The sequence below is a fragment of the Erinaceus europaeus genome, chromosome 4 (assembly GCF_950295315.1).
Source record: "Erinaceus europaeus chromosome 4, mEriEur2.1, whole genome shotgun sequence".
Classification (NCBI taxonomy): Eukaryota; Metazoa; Chordata; class Mammalia; order Eulipotyphla; family Erinaceidae; genus Erinaceus; species Erinaceus europaeus.
This window is the reverse complement of record NC_080165.1, coordinates 91,962,734-91,981,153: the sequence shown is the minus strand read 5'-3', so window position 1 is coordinate 91,981,153 and position 18,420 is coordinate 91,962,734. Positions and strand designations below refer to the sequence as shown.

General features: G+C 40.1%; 1 protein-coding gene across 8 annotated transcripts in view; it reads right to left on the bottom strand.

Annotated features, from left to right (window-relative positions):
* Window positions 1-18,420, bottom strand: part of PKHD1 (PKHD1 ciliary IPT domain containing fibrocystin/polyductin) — a 617,401-nt gene that overhangs the window by 504,462 nt on the left and 94,519 nt on the right. For 7 of the 8 annotated variants that reach the window (XM_007516520.3, XM_060190048.1, XM_060190049.1 and 4 more), the window contains 4 exons: window positions 10,516-10,711; window positions 8,544-8,611; window positions 5,566-7,173; window positions 1,824-1,967 (listed from right to left, as the gene is read on the bottom strand). In XM_007516520.3, the coding sequence (XP_007516582.1) occupies window positions 1,824-1,967; window positions 5,566-7,173; window positions 8,544-8,611; window positions 10,516-10,711 (2,016 nt within the window). The remainder of the gene's footprint in view (window positions 1-1,823; window positions 1,968-5,565; window positions 7,174-8,543; window positions 8,612-10,515; window positions 10,712-18,420) is intronic. The other variant, XM_060190051.1, reaches the window with a different exon arrangement.

The window sequence follows — 18,420 nt, the reverse complement described above, 5'->3', positions numbered from 1 at the left end:
AATCCCCAGCTACCACCATAAGACAAAGCAAAGCAGTATAAGAGTATTCCAAGGAAGGAAGGAAGGAAGGAAGGAAGGAAGGAAGGAAGGAAGGGAGGGAGGAAGGAAGGAAGGAAGGAAGGAAGGAAGGAAGGAAGGAAAGAAGGAAGGAAGGAAGGAAGGAAGGAAGGAAGGAAGGAAGGAAGGAAGGAAGAAAAAAAAGAAATGGAAAAGGAGGATAAATATAGGCAATAGTTTCCCTTTTATAAATATTTTAGAAAGTCTTTAATTTCTAATATTTTATTTATTATTGAATAGAGACAAAGAGAAATTTAGAGAAAAGGGGGATAGAGAGAGATGCAACCCTGCTTCACCACTCCTGAACTTTCTCTCTGCAAGGGGAACAATAGTCCATGTCTGAGTCTTTGTGCATTGTAATGTGTGTGCTTAACCAGGTATGCCAGCACCTGGTCCCCCAGGCAATAAATGATTTGTAAGTATACAAATAAAAGATCTCTGATTATGCAAATAAGGTAAATAGGAGAATCATCTAGCTGAACTGACCCTATAGTAACAGTAATTTCTTCCTTAACACTTTTTCACCCCTGAAACTCAGTGAGTAATCCCCCATTGTGGTAATATCAAAAGTTCCTTGTTCTCTAGCTTTTTTACTCCATAAAGAAATGGGTTCTCTAAACCATACTTACAGAATGGCTACAAGGCTTAAACCAATGAAAGACCAGAGTATTCCAGTAAGAAAGTAGGCAATTGTCTTATTATCATAGAATAAGAGAAAAATACTAATAGATGGCTATTTTACCTGTAATAAGAATTCTAGAACTGAGCACACTTGGTCAATATGCAAGAGATTCTAGCTTGATGTTCTAAGAATTCCTGAACCAGTACCTCCAGCAAGTAGATGTCTTCAACAGCCTCACTTCAGAATAACAACAAAAGACTGATTTCTCCACAGTGACTAGGCTGTCACTGAAAACAACTATTCAGAACTAAGAACTACTTTCTCCATTATATGGCTGCAGTCAAGAACACAGTTAGTGGGGGCCTGGTGGTAGCCCAGCAGGTTAAGTGCACGAGGCACGAAGTGCAAGGACCAGCGCAGGGATTTGGGCCCCGGGCTCCCCACCTGCAAGGGGGTCACTTCACAGATGGTGAAGCAGGTCTATCTTTCTCTCCCCCCTTTTTGTTTCCTCTCCTCTCTCAATTTCTCTCTGTCCTATCCAACAACAGCAGCAATGGCAACAATAACAATAATGACAACAAGGGCAACAAAAAATGGAAAAAAGGGACCAGGTGGTGGCTACCTGGTTGAGCGCACATGTTACAGTGTGCAAGAACCCAGATTCGAGCCCCTGATCCTCACCTGCAGGGGGAAAGCTTCACAAGTGGTGAAGCAGTACTGCAGGTGTCTCTTTGTCTCTCTCCCTCTCTATCATCCCCTTCCCTCTCAATTTCTGACTGTCTCTATCCAACAGATAAAGATTAACTTTTTTAAAATGGGAAAAAATGGCCTCCAGGAGTAGTGGATTCGAAGCCCCAGTGATAACCCTGGAGGCAAAAACAAAAAAAATAAACAAAAAAAAACTGGTTAATTTTGTTGTTCATTTCACTTGAATCAAATTCATATGACAAAAGTCATTAGGAATGATTTTAATAGAATGTCCCTGACTCTATTACCATGTTAGATGGGGAGTAGTATTTTCTTTCTCACAGAGCATGTAAAAAAATTAGGGGCCAGCAGAACATCAATTACAAAAAAAATAAGTTCATCAAAACCTGCCTCTGTCATATTTAGACTTGAAGAAATACACAGTATTTTGACTTACCATCCAAGGGCAGAACCAAGCAACTGAAAGCTGATACTGAAGCATTAGCCAGGACGTGACAAGGAGCACCACACACAGCAGCTGAGATGTTCCCTGGAGAAAATCCTGCTCCAAACACATGCACAAGCTTTCCACCCAGGCTGCCTTTAAAACAGAGTTACACATTCATGACCATAGGAGAAAGTAAACCCTTTCTTAAATTAAAATGCACATCCAATGCTTTCTTCTTTCCCATCATTCTTCGTATACCCTTTAAAGTCCATGTAGATTCTCAGTATCAGGGCCTAGGATTTGTCCTGTCAGATCCCAATCATATTCAACCATTACTTTCAAAGGAAAGGCTTTTATATAGACAAGTAATGTTGACTTGTAGTTCTTAATCTCTGTATGCAAAAACATTAAAATGAAAGTGAAAATTTGTTCCAAATCACCTATTCTTCTCTCCAGGAGTAACTATAGAGTTTCTTATAAATCCTTTCAGAATTTTGTAAGTGCATTTTTTTTTTTATAAATCACTTCACTGGTGGAAATATTGCAAGACAATTGTCATGTATTTAGTTCCTTATCTTCCTGTGGCAAGGGTGTCTGCTTATTTTTACACAGATCATTATAATAATATAACTTGTTTTCTTAAGTAAAGATATACATAGACATTTGCTAAATATATATGTAGACTCAGTATATTATATTAAGAACTACAGGTTTCCCCTGCTATATGAAAGCTAAGTACTCTTATGAAAACTTCTATAAATCAAAATGGTATAAAGTGAAGAGTTAGTTCAGCTATATTGAAAATGTTTTAGTGATCCCTGACCCCTACCTCCCCTTCCCCCAAAAGAAAACTACTAAATCACACCAAATAGCAGTTAAATCTGAGCAAACAAGTAGTAAGAGCAGAAACAAAGTGCTAAGTACACAACTTGCATAAAGTATTTCCAGGGAGGGAGTCTGGTAGTGCCATTTTGCTGCCTATAAAACAGTTGTTTCAAATAAACTCTTCTTACATTGTATCTTTAGTTGTGAAAACAAAATCTTCCTAGGATTCCTTGGTTAGTGAAGACAGCCACTAGTATAGACCTTTCACAAAAGCAAAGTGGCATCGCTCTTAATGTTCTAAAAGAAAACTTAGCACTGCATCACACTCTGCCACTTGATTATGCTATAATACATTCAGAAATGTTCCTGTTGGCTGTTAGGTCATTATTTCTTCTCTATAACTCATGGATCATCAATGAACTTCCTGTGTATTTTGATTAGTAAATCTGTTGCAAATTGCTAGAAGTTAGCTTGCTAGGTCCAAATAAGAGTAAACCTGTAATTTGGATGGCTACTGCAAATGTATCTCCAAACTAAAGGTAGATTAGGTTACAGTTCTACCAGCATTGTATGAGAGTGCCTATGTAAAAATGGATAAAAACTGACAATTATTAAGCTGCCAAAATAGCTCACTTGAATAGTACACTGCTTTCCCATGTGCATCACCTGGGTGAAAGCCTGGTTCCCTCTGAACTAGTCTTGGTGCTATAGCTTCTGTCTCTTTTTCTCAGTATCTCTCTCACTCTTCCTCTTTGGAAAAAGCCAGCCAAGATCAGTGAATCTCCAGAGATGGTACAAAAGGAAAAAAATTAACAATTCTATTTTTTATCCCACCTTACTGAGAGGTTAACAGTTTACAATATAATTACTGACACATAAGTACAACCTCTCATCTTACCATTAGGAATGTCTACAAGACACTCTCTCCCCCCAACCTAAGCATAATGATGTAAAAAGGCTTACGTTAGCAATTCTTAACAGACAATACTTGTTGCTACAGTTTGAGAATCAATATAAAGTATCACCAGGACTTTCAGATATGTGAAAGTCCCTGACACCACCATTAGCCAGAGCTGAGAAGTGCTCTGTTAAAAATAATAGTAATAGGGCGGTGGGCAGTAGTGCAGCGGGTTAAGCACACATGGCACAAATCACACAGACCAGCATAAGAATTCCGGTTCGAGGGCTCAGCCCCCATCTGCAGGGGGGTCGCTTCACAAGTGGTGAAGCAGGTCTGCAGGTGTCTTTCTCTCCTCCTCTCTGTCTTTCCTCCTCTCTCGATTTCTCCCTGTCCTATCCTCCAACAACAGTTATAACAACAATAACAAAGGCAACAAAATGAGAAAAATAGCCTCCAGGAGCAGTGGATTCATAGTGCTGGCACTGAGCCCCAGAAATAACCCTGGAGGCAAAAGTACATAAATAAATAAATAAATAAATAAATAAATAAATAAATAAATAAATAATAAGTGGAACCAATACAACCACCCAAAGAGATCTAAGTATGCCTAGGTTCATAATACCTAAGACAGCTGTGGTATATATACAATGGAATATTTACTCAGCTATTAAAAGTTACGAATCATTTTCTTCACTTCCTCTTGGATGGAACTTAAGAAAATCATATTAATTGAGATAAATAATACCAATAGAAGTGTAACATGGGATGGCCTCACCCATAGGCAGAACTTAAAAATAATAACAGAAAGAAAAAACACAAAATCAAACTTGAATTGGGCTTGATGTATTTTATCAATGCAAAGGACTCTGGGAAATGAGAGCAAAAAAGGGACTGTGGGGGGAATTGTGGGGTCCTGGCACATGATGGTGTAGACTGTAGACACATATCATAATGAGATGAGAAATTTTACCCATGTGTCAACAACTGTACTGTAAGTCATTAATTCCTCAATAAAATTATTTAAAAGCCAAGAGTTTTTATGATGGTATTCTTTTCTTTATATCTATTTATTTTCCCTTTTGTTGCCCTTATTGTTTTATTGTTGTAGATATTGTTGTCATCATTGTTGGATAGGACAGAGAGAAATGGAGAGAGGAGGGGAAGACAGAGAGGGAGAGAAGGATAGACAACTGCAGACCTGCTTCACCGCCTGTAAAGCAACTCCCCTGCAGGTGGGGAGCTGGAGGCTCGAACCGAGATCCTTACAGTCCTTGCACTTGGCACCACCTGCGTTTAACCCCCTACGCTACTGCCCAGCTCCCAATGGTATTCTTTAATTTAAATCTAATGAAATGAGGTTAGTACATCAAAATAAAATCAATACCCAGAGAATAGAAATAATTTATCCTATATAAAAATAAACTCATAAATGAAACATGACAATAATAGCCTAGGTCCATACTCCCAGAGAGATAAAGAATAGGAAAACTATCAGGGGAAGGGATGGGATACGGAGGTCTGGTGGTGGGAATTGTGCGAAGTTGTACCCATCTTATCCTGTGGTTTTGTCAATGTTTCCTTTTTATAAATAAAAATTTTTTTTAAAAAAAAGAAAGGCTATGCGGGGGGGGGGGCAGCAATAACACACTGAGATAAACACACATATTAGAAAACGCAAAGACACACCCAAGGATCCCAGTTCAAGCCTCTGGCTCCCCATCTGCAGATTAGGTTCATAATCTGTGAAGCAGCTCTGCAGGTATCTATTTGTCTATCTTGCCCTCCCCTCTCAATTTCTCTCTGTCCAATAAAAAAAAGAAAAAAGAAAAAAATAGCCTACAGGAGCAGTGGATTTGTAGTGTTGGCACCAAACTCCAGCAAGAAACCTGGAGGTATAAAAAAAAAAAAAAAGGAAGGAATGAAAGAAGGAAGGAAGGAAGGGAGGGAGGGAGGGAAAAATAGAAAGAAAGAAAGAAAGAGAGAGAGAGAGAGAAAAGAAATGCTATGCTTCACTTTCTTACTTACCAAAATTCTCAGTGACTGCAGTAATAATGACTCTTGATGTGAACACCAGGGCAGATGAGGCCCACCCTCTCCAGCAGTCATAAGCCCTAACTTGGTACTCGCCAGCAGGCAGGGATGGCAGCACACACCAAAGCATGGACTGGTTGCCAGTGACACCAGCACAAGGTGACGTCCCAATAAAAATGTCAATATTTGCAGCTCCTGAGATCTGAACCACAGCAAAGTTTAGGACATTATCAGTCTGAGAAAAAGAGAGAAGCTTAGGGGTGAAATCACAGCTGTAAACAATGACTCCCCAATGGTATGAAAGTCCATCTATTTCTATGGCCAAGGCAACGGAGCCGTTCCCTGCAGGAACAGAACACTGGATGAGCTCAGAGCTGATGTTTACTATCAGGCAAGCCTGCTGACCAACATAGACAACTGTGGTGTTCTGCCCTCTCAGGGCTGTGCCCTCCATGGTCAAGAGGCTCCCACCATGCACGCTGAAGTTCTTGGGAAAATAATGAAGCACTTGAGGTAAAATGTAGAAGCGTCTGGAAACATTGCCAAAACAAGCATACCCGTTTCTCGGATGAAAAACTGAGAGGTAGTGAACTCCTGGGGTCAAATCATTTATACAACATGTTACATGACTCGCATTAAAGAAAGTCACCATGCAAGGAAGATAATCATCCACAAAAACTATTGGCTCATCAGCTGTGGTGCCTAGCTGCTGACCCACAATTTGCAAGGTGGTCATACGTTCATTGATGTTTGTGGTCAGATCAACCACAATTGGAGATGAGTCTTCTCGCAAGGAAAGAGTGCAATTCCCCAGGCACTCACTGGTTAGTCCATTAGCCGAGACTGTAACATTCAGGGTGTAGGAGGTTCCAGGCAAGGGGTTACTCATGAGGTTGATCTGGCAAACAATTGTATGGTACCCCAAACTCAAAATTGTACAAATAAAAGGGTCTGACAGGTCAACCTGAACTAAACTCCTTCTAGAACTCAGTGCCAAACCCTTCACCGTGAGTATCATCCCACCACAAGCTGATCCCTGTGCTGGGAAGATGGACATTATCTGGGGCATCATCACAAACTGTTGGAATACCGCAGACATGTCAGCAAACCCCATTTTCTTCTGCCATACCCGGAGAAGGTAGATGCCAGCCTCCAAGCTGTGGAGAGGAAAGGAACATACAGACAGGCTCGTGTTGCTCTTGAAAGTTTGTGTCTCAAGATCACAGGCTAAGTCTTCCAGAAGGATCTTTGAGTTGGAGAGGTTTTCTCCTCCCACATAGATCCTGAGGGTGTTATTCACAATCTCTTCTCTAGTGGAAGTGACCACTGGTGTTGATGCCGCTTCATAGATGAAGGTGAAGCCCTCCCCTACCAGGCTTGGTGAAGGCCCCTTGGTGAATGGCATGTTGCCAGTCCAGACCTCTATAGGGGCTGGAACAGTTAGAGCGCCCTCTCCAGGCAGATTAGGCGCTGGTGAGGTCTCACACCAGATGCTTGTCTCTGTTGAATTCAAGATGTCACAGGACTGATTGCCCACAAGCACCCAAAACAAAGCTGGGGACCTGCTGAACCCTATTCCAGAGATGCTGAGAATGGTCCCACCTAGAGCACACATATCAAAAACAAAATTTAAATGCTCATTTTCAGAACCTGTAAATCACAGCATTTGTGTAAGCCCGAATTCAATTAAGTGAGTAGTAGGATGTTAATGAAATCTCAGTTATGTCACCCTCTCCCCATCAATTTTAAATGTGCTAATTTCAGTGAAGTTCAGATAAATTTAAATCCATAACTAGTAAACAATTTAAGGTAACACATAGGAAGGATGTATATAGTACTTACACAAAATGTTCAAATAGATTGATAGAATTTACAAGCCACCACTCATATCACCTTATACACTAATAAAAAATTAAATTCTGTCAAGTATGATCTGCCATATTTCCTTACATGATAGTGTAGATTATTCTAGATATTATATGAGGTATGTGTATTTTAATGTGTACATTTAAGAAATCAAAGTCCTAGTCTTCTTGTTATCTGACATAATATTTATATAATGTTATATGTGATTATATAAAGTATAGATACATTGTTATATACAGTGAATGTATACAATTTATTGAAGCTTTATACCACCTGTAGTATTTGATACAATATTCTATTTCATACATTATATATTCATATATATAATATGAGTATATAAAGTTTATCAAGAGCCTTTGAACATTGCAAAATGCATATGTGATTGCTGTTCTATTCACAGACTCTGACTTATTCTCTAGTGCAGGGACAATCAAACTCCACTTTTAAGAGAGATTTAAGCTAGACATTCCAAATAACTATTAAATTTGTGGTATAACCAAATGATTTTAGCAAGAATTTTAACATATTCAGGAAGGGTACTGTGTAAATTATCACAATGATTATTCACATGCAAACATATTGATTTCAACTTTTCTGAAAATGAATAAATTTCTAGATTCCTCTACAGTTTTGTACTTATATCTCCCATATTGTTATTCATTTTCTAACTACCCTGAGTCCTTCATCTATATCCCTAGAGAAAAGTTAAGGTATCAAAAAAAATCATTTCTGTTCTCCCTGTGCAGACAATAACAAAAAAAAGCTAACGCAGGGAAGTTTGCTTTGATAATATCCACTGGACTCTCCATAAGATGAGCTAGCCTCTTTACATTAGAAAATTTTAAAAAAATTAATTAATTAACAAGCATGCCTTCTTTTCATAAAAATTATTCAACTTCCTAAATTTATGAGATTAAGAAATCACCAAGTTTTCACCCCTTCAAAGTCCACCACTCAGTTCCCCAAGCACTGAAGTTTCCTTCTGAGAAAGAAGTCTCCTGCTGCCCTGTCTCTGGATCACCAGTTAATTAATCCAAGAACAAAATCTGAATATCCAATGAAAAGTCTTGTAAGATAAATGATACAGTCACATCAAAGCCACTCACCCAGAAAGGACCCACAGCATGGCTCAATGCTAAAAACCTCTGTGATGTACTGGATATGAAGGTCAACCCTACAGAGAATGGAGAAAGTGTCAGATAGCAAAGAGTTAGAAAAAGAGAAAAAGTAAGACAGAAAAGATTTGTATAAGTTGGCGTTTTTTCTTAACAACACAGGTTTGTATATTTTTCTGGTCCATTTAAACATAGATTATTTGGTAACAGGTAATAGAACTTATTTTAGACAACATTGATAAAATTATTTCCTGTTATGATTTTTATAAAACATTTTGTTTTAGCTAGCTTACTTAATAGTAAGAATATCATATATAATAAGTAAATGCAGGAATCAGGTGGTAGTGCAGTGGGTTAAGTACAGGTGGCATGAAGCACAAGGACCAGCATAAGGATCCTGTTTCGAGCTCCCAGCTCACCACCCACAGGGGAATCAGGTGGTGAAACAGGTGTGCAGATGTCTATCTTTCTCTCCCCCTCTCTGTCTTCCCCTCCTCTCTCCATTTCTCTCTGTCCTATCTAACAACTGCAATATCAATAACAACAATAATAACTACAACAACAATAAAATAAAAACAAGGGCAACAAAAGGGAAAATAATTAATAAATATTTTAAAATGTAAAGCAGTAAATGCAAGATACCAAATAAGTGCTAACCAACTGCTTCCATTATTAGTAAAATTTTCAGTTTTACTTTAAATTGAAGCTCAAATTTAAACATTAAATTTGGGGAGAGTTAAAAATTTATAAATTTTTAACTGCACTGAAAGGGGGGTGGTCTGTGTTCCTAGCCCCACATTATTCAAACGATAATTTGGGGAAATATGGTAAAGCGAGCAGTGATGAACAAGTGTGAAAAGAAAAAAAGGGGGGGACAGTGGTGGCACATCTGGTTAAGTGCACATATTACAGCGCACAAGAACTCAGGTTCAAACCCCTGGTCCCCACTTGCAGGGGGAAAGCTTCACAAGTGGTGAAGCAGGGCTGCAAATGCCTCTCTGTCTCTCTACCCCCCTCATCTCTCAGTTTCTCACTGTCTCTCTTCAGTAACAAATAAATTAAAAAGATTTTAAAAAGAAAGAGAGAACAGGTGTGAATGACATGGTCTAGCAGAGAAGAAGAAAAAACAATGTTATGTCAGACATTTTCCTGAATTGATATAATGTGGTGACATCAGTCCTATATAGTGTAGCTAGTTTCTGGAATAAGTAAAAGGGACTTCTGGAGAAATTCTGGGAAGAATGACTCCAGGGCAAAAAGGAAATGAGTAAGACTAATGCAACAATTTTAAGTCATTTATTCAAAGCCCAAGACACAATTTTATTAAAGGCCTTATTTAATAACAGTCTCTTATTAAAAGCACAGTCTCTTTCCCCTTTTTATATAGATGCCCAGCCCATCTACACTCAAATCAAGAACCATGACATCTTAGTTCCAGTAAGTTATCCTTTTCCCAACTCATAACCCCAAAGTGTCCTCTGGATTAATCATGGTGTTGAACTATTCCTGTAGGATCTCTGTGATGGATTCAAATTTTATGATTTTTCTTTTATGCTCCAACATCAAAGGAGAAAAAAAGTGGTAGAGACTTAACTCAAAGATGAAATTCGTCAACTAAATAATTAGACTAGGGTAGCACAGCGGGTTAAGAGCACATAGTACCAAGCATAAGGATAGGCACAAGAAACCCAGTTCAATCCCCCAGTTCCCTACCTGTAGGGAGGTTGCTTCGCAAATGGTGAAGTAGGTCTGAAGCTGTATGCCTTTCCCTCCTCTCTCTGTTTATCTCTACTCTCTCACTTTCTCTCTGTCCTCTCCAACAACAGCAAAAGTGGGGAAAAAAAAAAAAGATGTCCTCCAGGAGCAGTGGATTCACCGTGCAGGCACTGAGCCCCAGTGATTTAAAAAAAAAAATCAGTAGACTATCAAACAGACCTAAAATTATTGGCCAGCACTCACTCACCCCTCTGCAAGGATGTTGATACCATTGATGGAGACTGAGATTTCATGGAGGCCTGCTGGTAGCGGAGGCAACACCACCTCCAGACCTAGAGCTGTCTGTGAATGAACCTGAGCTGGTGTATCCTGGATGCGAACTTCCACATTCAGATCTGTGTAGCTCGGTTGAAATGTCATTCCAATGAAGAGAATCTCACCACCTGTGTTGAAAAGACTCCATTAGTCTCTGTGATGTGGATTTATAATTCAACTACCTCTCCAACTCTAAAATTGTTAACATGGTCAACCCTGTACATCTGACATAAAATAAAGAGTTTTAATGCTGACCTATTTTAATTTTCATAAATCTTCTAACAACTCTTTAAGAAATTTACAGTCTGGGAGTCAGGCGGTAGCGCAGCGGGTTAAGCGCACGTGACACTAAACGCAAGGACCGGCATAAGGATCCCGGTTCAAGCCCCCGGCTCCCCACCTGCAGGAGAGTCACTTCACAAGTGGTGAAGCAGGTCTGCAGGTGTCTTTCTCTCCCCTTCTCTGTCTTCCCTTCTTCTCTCCATTTCTCTCTGTCCTATCCAACAACAACAACAACATCAATAATAACTACAACAATAAGACAACAAGGGCAACAAAAGGAAATAAATAAAGAAAAAAAAAACAGAAAAAAAGAAAGAAAAAAAGAAATTTACAGTCTATAATACCTAGGACTTAAAAAGTAAAATTGGGGCTAAGTGTACTCAAATTATCTCCATAGAAAGGCAAATCAAGAAGTAGCAGTAGGAGGCCCAGGAGAGAACTCTTCTGCCTATTAGGGCACTAACTTGGATTCCTGAGATCCCAGAGGCTCAATCCCTGAAACTACTTTATGCCAGAGCCAAGCAGTACTCTGGTGTTTCCTCTTCCTCCCTCCCCTTGCCTCCTCCACCTCCCTCTTCTTGATATAAATAAATAAATAAATAAATAAATAAATAAATCTTTAAAAATTATTAAGAATGGGGGGTCTGATGATGGTGCACCTGGTTCAACGTTCATAGTACTAGGAGGAAGGACCCACACCAAGGACCGACATGCAGCAGAGATGCCTCACAAGCAGTGAAGCAGGTCTGCAGGTCTTTCTCTCCCTCTTTCTCTCCCTCCTTCACTTCCTCTCTCTCTATCTCTTTCCCTCCCTCCCTCTCCAACTCCATTCTCAATTTCTCTCTATCCTATCAAGTAAAAATATGGGAAAATATTAAGAAATACTGATTTGAAAATCAATGGGGTTTACAGTCAACGATATTTATACCCCTTTCCCATATTAAGGAGCTACTCTCTTCCCTGATCCAGCTTTCTGTCCCTTTTCCAGCCATGACATCACCTCCCCAGACAATAACTTGGATCCACCTGCATATCAGATTTCAGGCTCAGAGGAAAAAAAAAACAACTAGTATATCTACAGGCCCTTTGAAATATAACTAAAATATGCCTTCTAGCTATCTACAAAATGGAGGATCCCTCAACTCTTCATCTGCACCACTCCAGCCCTTAGGTCCATGATTGGTCAACAATTTGGCTTCGTATGTTAACTCTTTTCAGCCACCAGGTAGGTTCCAGATTCCAGCATGACATCGACCAGACTTCCCTGGACAAACAACCCCACCAATGTGTCCTGGAGCTCTGCTTCCCCAGAGCCCCACCCTACTAGGGAAAGAGAGACGCAGACTGGAAGTATGGATCGACCAGTCAATGCCCATGTTCAGCGGGGAAGCAATTACAGAAGCCAGACGTTCCACCTTCTGCATCCCACAATGACCTTGGGTCCATACTCCCAGAGGGATAAAGAATAGGAAAGCTATCCGGGGAGGGGATGGGATAAGGAGATCTGGTGGTGGGAAGTGTGTGGAGTTGTATCCCTCTTGTCCTATGGTTTTGTTAATGTCTCCTTTTTTAAAATAAATAAAAAGACATAGTCCACAGGAAAAAAAAATACCGATTTGAAAGGCTGATGCTCTTCATTACCAGCAAATAGAAGCTCCAGTCCCTTTTTTGACCTCTACTTTTCTACTAATACAAGTATGAAGAGCTATCTCAGTGTGCACTAAACCCTAAAAGAGTGTGAGTATTGTGTCCCACATTTAATGAGCACTTCCATGGTTGTTCTCTCCTTGACTTACAGTATTCTGATAACACATATAGGGCAGTTACCAAGACGATCATTTTCCTATTAGAACACTAAAATTCAGTAGTCAAGATCTCGTAGCTAATTAATGGAAATAGAGACCTGAGCACAGTCTTCTGGATTATATTTCAATACATTTTACATTAATCAGAAATTTTATGAAAAGTCTCTCTATATTCCCAACACCCTAATTCTATTCCATTTGTGTCAAATATTTATTGAGTACTGAAGAAGATGCCACAAGTGCACAAAAATCACTGAAACATTCACCATGCCCTTAAAATAATCTCAATGCTAGCAAAAAATAAGTCCAAATAGCTTCAATATAAGACATATAATGAGACGAAAATGACACAATAGTGTTGCTTAATTTACAGCAACATTCTGAATATCAAGAATGACTTCATGCTATGATAATACCTGAGATTCAATTTGAAAGATAATTTCCAAGGCAAACTAATAGAAAATAGATAACTTCCTCAATAATCCAGGAATCTGGACAGAAGACAAGACAGTTCAGTGAATTTCTAGAAGACCAGGTTCATGTGTTTATAGTTTGGTGTTCCTATATGGACAGGACAAAATGATCATGGTCTGTGACTGGAGCTCAGTGAAGTCAATCTTAAAAAGTCTATTTACAGCACTGAATGACATAAATCATGCTGAGGTCTTGTATGGTACAGTAAATCCTAACCATGGGGTTTTCAAAGTAAACCAAGCACCCAAACAACTTGGTTATAATAATAGTTATCGATTGCTGCATTAAACTCTAAGAACCTTATTCATTCTTTTTTAAAATCTGTATTTCTTTCAGTTCTGGAACCTCTGGGACTTTGCTTGTATTTCTTCATGCTTCTCTACTTTATCTCCTCCCCTGTAATACTGTATCTGTTGACCTCAACTAAATCAGTGTCTCCAGTGCCTCCACAACATGTTTTACTTCAGATTGTATCCAGAGATGCAGAGCCTGAGATGTCAACCCTCCAACTCCAGTAATCTGTTGAGACCTTTTCTAACACATGGGACACCCTAGTTCCATTTCAAATAGTGCATTCCCTAACAAAGTTACAGACTTCAGATATAGACCAGGGCCTAAGGAACAGGTGGACATGTGCATATGTAACCATAAGTTAGGGGAAAATATGTAACTCAAAGTTAAAGTGTTCAATAGTCTGCTGTATGTAAACTTAGACTTAGTAAATTCAGCAAGTAGAAAGACCTAAAGAAGACACCATAAAGTACCTAATCAAAAATTTACTACTTAAGCCCAGAAACTCTCCTCTCCTAGCCCCTACTTCACGTCCCTCAATCATTTTAAGTCTAACCTCATCAGATAAAGTAAGGACTACAAAAGCTGGATGGGGCACACTTTAACAATAGCCTGGTTTCATTTGCTCTATTCCCACCTTTGGATACCTGTTTATTGAACAGTTTGCTTTATATCTGTTTGCCTTTCAGCCACCAAGTTGTAGATGCCACCCACCAACCTGATCTCCCTGGACAGAGGACCTCACCAGTGTGTCCCAGAAATACACCTCTCCAGAGCCTTACCCTCTAGGGAAAGCTAAAAAAAGGCTGGGGGTATGGATCGACCTGCCAATGTCCATGTTCAGTGGAGAAGCAGCTACAGAATCCAGACGTCCCATCTTCTGTACCCCATAAAGAATGTTGGTCCATACTCCCAGAAAGCGATAAAGAACAGGGAAGCTTCCAATGAGGGGGATGGGACACAGAATTCTGGCACTGGGAATTGTACCCCTATTATATTACAATCTTATTAATCATTATTAAATCACTAATAAAAACTATAAAAATTAAAATAAGTCTATTTACAAGTAGGCCAAAGAGCTAAAAAGACTATTTTCTTTTTTAAAATATTTATTTATTTTCTTTTGTTGCCATTGTTGTTTTATTTTTGTAGTTCTTATTGTTGTTGTTGATGTCGTTGTTGTTGGATAGGATAGAGAGAAATGGAGAGAGGAGAGGAAGACAGAGAGGGGGAGAGAAAGATAGACACCTGCAGACCTGCGTCACCACCTATGAAACAGCTTCCCTGCAAGTGGGGAGCAGGGCTCGAACAGGAATCCTTATACCGGTCCTTGTGCTTTGTGCCATGTGTGCTTAACCTGCTGCGCTGCTGCCTGACTCCTGACAATTTTCTTTCTTTTTTTTTTTTTTTGTACTCATGTCATAAAACTTTAGTCAAAATTTTATTTTTCTCTTAGAAATACTCTAATGTGTTCTTCTAAGTTTTATAATCTACAGTTTTTAGGTATTTTATTTTTTATCTTTATTTTGTGAAGTTTGGGTCTTGTCACTTTTCTTTTTTCTTTAAATTGAATTAATAATGATCTACAAGACCATAGGATAAGAGAGGCACAATTCCACTCAATTCCCACCAACAGTTTTGTATCCCACTCTTTTCATTGTAAGCTTTCCTATTCTTTGTCCCTCTGGGAGCATGGACCCAGAATCATGGGGTGCTTCTGCACAGAAGGTGGAAGGTCTGGTTTCTGTAATTGCTTCTCCGCTGGACATGGAACAGGTCAGTCGATAATCTCAGCCTGTTTCTATCTTTCCCTAGTACGGCAGGCTCTGGAGAGGTGGGGTTCCAGGACACACTGGTGAGTTTGTCTGCCCAGGAAAGTCAGGTTGACGTCATGGTAGCATCTGCAACTTGGTGGCAAAGTAATGGAACTGAAGGAATAAATTGACATTCCACACAATCCAAGTGAAACGTGTAGAGGTGGTACTGGCTGCATTGATTTGGTTGAGATCAGCAGATGCAATATAAGTGGCATGGGCTGAGAGAAGCATGAAAGAAAATGAGCCATGGCCCAGAGGTTCCAAGACTGGGAGAAATATGGGTTTTAGAGAGAATGTGGAAGGTTATCGCTATATTAGAGTTAAAGGCAATAGATAGCTACTTTCTACATTTTTTTTTCTAAAGAAGATAGACACATGACCTATAAACACATGAAGAAATTCTCCACTTCACTTATCATTAGAGAAATGCAAATTAAGACTACCCTGAGATACCACCTCACACCTGAGAGAAAGGCTTACACAACAAACAACAACTGTTGGAGAGGTTGTGAAGGAAAGGGAACTTTGTTTCAATATTGGTGGGAATTAAAACTGGTACAGCCCCTTCGGAGGTCTGCATGGACAGACTTTAACTAAATAAAAACAGAATTTTATAATCCAGCAACAACCACACTTAATCATTGATCCAGTGGACATGAAAGCACTAATTAGAAGGGATGTGTGCTCTTCTATATTCATAGCTGCACTACTCACAATACCCAGAGAGTGGAAACAGCCTAAATGCCCATCAGATAACCAGCTAAAGAAGTTATGGCATATATATCCCATGGAATAATACTCTGCAATAAAAAAAAGATGATAATGTGTCCTTTCAGACAAAATGGATGGAACTGGAGGTGATTGTGCTTAGTGAAATAAGTAAACAGATGAAAGGCAACTACTAGATGATTTCATTCATATGTGGGATCTAGAGATCGGATTCATATCAACTTGCCAAAAATGAAAAAAAAAAAAGTAACACTTGTAAGAACTTGATGTGAGGGCGATCTGGCTGTGACATCTGTCACCCCACTGATCACCAGGGTTGATTCAGCTGCTCTGGCTGGCTAGGCAGGTGTCCCCATCCTCCCTCACCTTCCTTCCTGAAGCTGTGCTGTTGGTGGAAGAGGACAGATGGCCTTCCCCAATAGAGACTGACTGGTCTTCGGGGGCGGGGGGAGGCATACAAGCTGCGCTCCCCTGCTAGAACCTCCAAATGAGCTCTCAAGACTTGTGAGAAATATGGTGGTTATAGCTGGGAGGTGGGAGGGTAGGGATACAGAACTTTGGTGGTGGGTATGGTATGGAACTATACATTGTAATCTTACAATCATGTAACTTACTATTAATAACAAATAAATAATATATATATATATATATATATATATAAACAAAAAGAAGTCTATTTACACCAGTCAAGGGGGATATGAGAGGCATAGACTTTTTATTCTTTTTTGTTTTATTTGGGGTATTAATGGCTTACAGTAAATACAGTTGTTGGTATATGTTTAAAATTTCCCAGTTTTCTGCACAACATTCTTACCATTCAGCCTAGATCTTCCTCCACTATCACACACCAGGACCTGAACACCCTCCGCCCCCCTGCCCTGGATCCCCCGAGACCTTTACATTGGTACAATATACGAAATCCAGTGCAAGTTCTGCTTTGCGTTTAATTGTGTTATCACCTCTCAATATCTGTCTGTGGTGAAGATAATCCAATAGTCATTCTTCTCTGTCTGGCTTATCTCACTTAACATCATTTCTTCAAACTCCATCCAAGATAAGGTGAAGAAGGTGAATTCATCATTCTTAATAGCTGAGTAAGTATTCCGTTGTGTGTACACAACTTTCTCAGCTACTTATTTTTTGTTAGGCAGCTTCGGGAGGGACGCACATGGAGCGGTGAGGGAGAAAGGGGACACCCGCCTAGCCAGCCAGAGCAGCCAAATCAACCCTGGCGATCAATGGGGTGACATGTCACAGCCAGATCGCCCTGATATCCAAACATTATCTATTTAGAATGGTTTTGTTTTAGGTCTTTGTTGTTGTTGTTGTTGTTGTTGTTGTTTAGTGATTTAATATTGATTTACAAAATTATGAGATAACAGGGGTACAATTCCACATTGTTCCATCTAACAGAGTTCTGTGTCCCTGTCATTGGCAACTTCAGTAGTTCTCCCAAGGTCACAGATACGGGTTTGACTATGATTTCTACAACTATCTGTGTATATATATTTTTCTCTATAGTTCCAACCTTCTCTTCCTTTCTAAGTCATATCTATATACCGATTACTACTTCTGAAAGTCTTTCCATTTTACCTCTTCTTTCTCTGGGTGCTGATTGGGTTCCAAAGCCCTCTGATCATCTTCCCCTAACATTGCTCCCCTTCTAGTGGTATGGACCAGAAGAATTCTTTTTTGGGGGTGCAGAAGGTGGGAAGTCTGGCTTCTGTAATTTTTCTCTGCTGGGCATGGGTACTGGAAGGTCAATCCATACCGCCAGCTTTTTCTATCTTTCCCTAGTGGGGAAGGGCTCTGGGGAGGAGGGATTCTGTGGGAAATTGTGAAGCCAAGGTTGAGCATGGTGCAGACCATAGGGGGGTACCCCTGGATGCCTGGGAGGCATAGGCCTTCTGTCAGTCTCCTCAGGGGGCTTTTTGCCTCTATGAGTTGAGCAAGAAGGAACCTGCCTAACAGGTTCCAATTCCCCTGTCAGTTCTCACCTACAGAAAGACCCACCTCCCCCGTCTGTGCTAGCTGGCAGTTTCACTTCCTTATCCCCTGAACTGGTTGGACCACCTACCCAAGGGTTACTGGAAAGACCCTCACCATTTCTCTGTCCCCAGCTATCTTGGCCATATAAGGTATAAACAAGCTGCTTCCCCCTACCACCCTTTAAAAACTCTGCTCTGACACACAATAAATGCACTATCTGCCGCCATAGTGTCCTGGGTGATCTCTGATCTCGTCTCTTGCCTCGTCTTGCAGGGAGAGATCCCAGATTACTCACTCCTGATGCCTCGGGTCTGACTGTCGCTGGCACCCGACTCCAGTGGCCAACGGAATGGTCACGCTGAGGAATCTAGACCTGAGATAGGTCCCCCTAAGAATCCGACAGGGTTCCAGGACACATTGGCGAGGTTGTCTACCCAGGGAGTTCAGGAT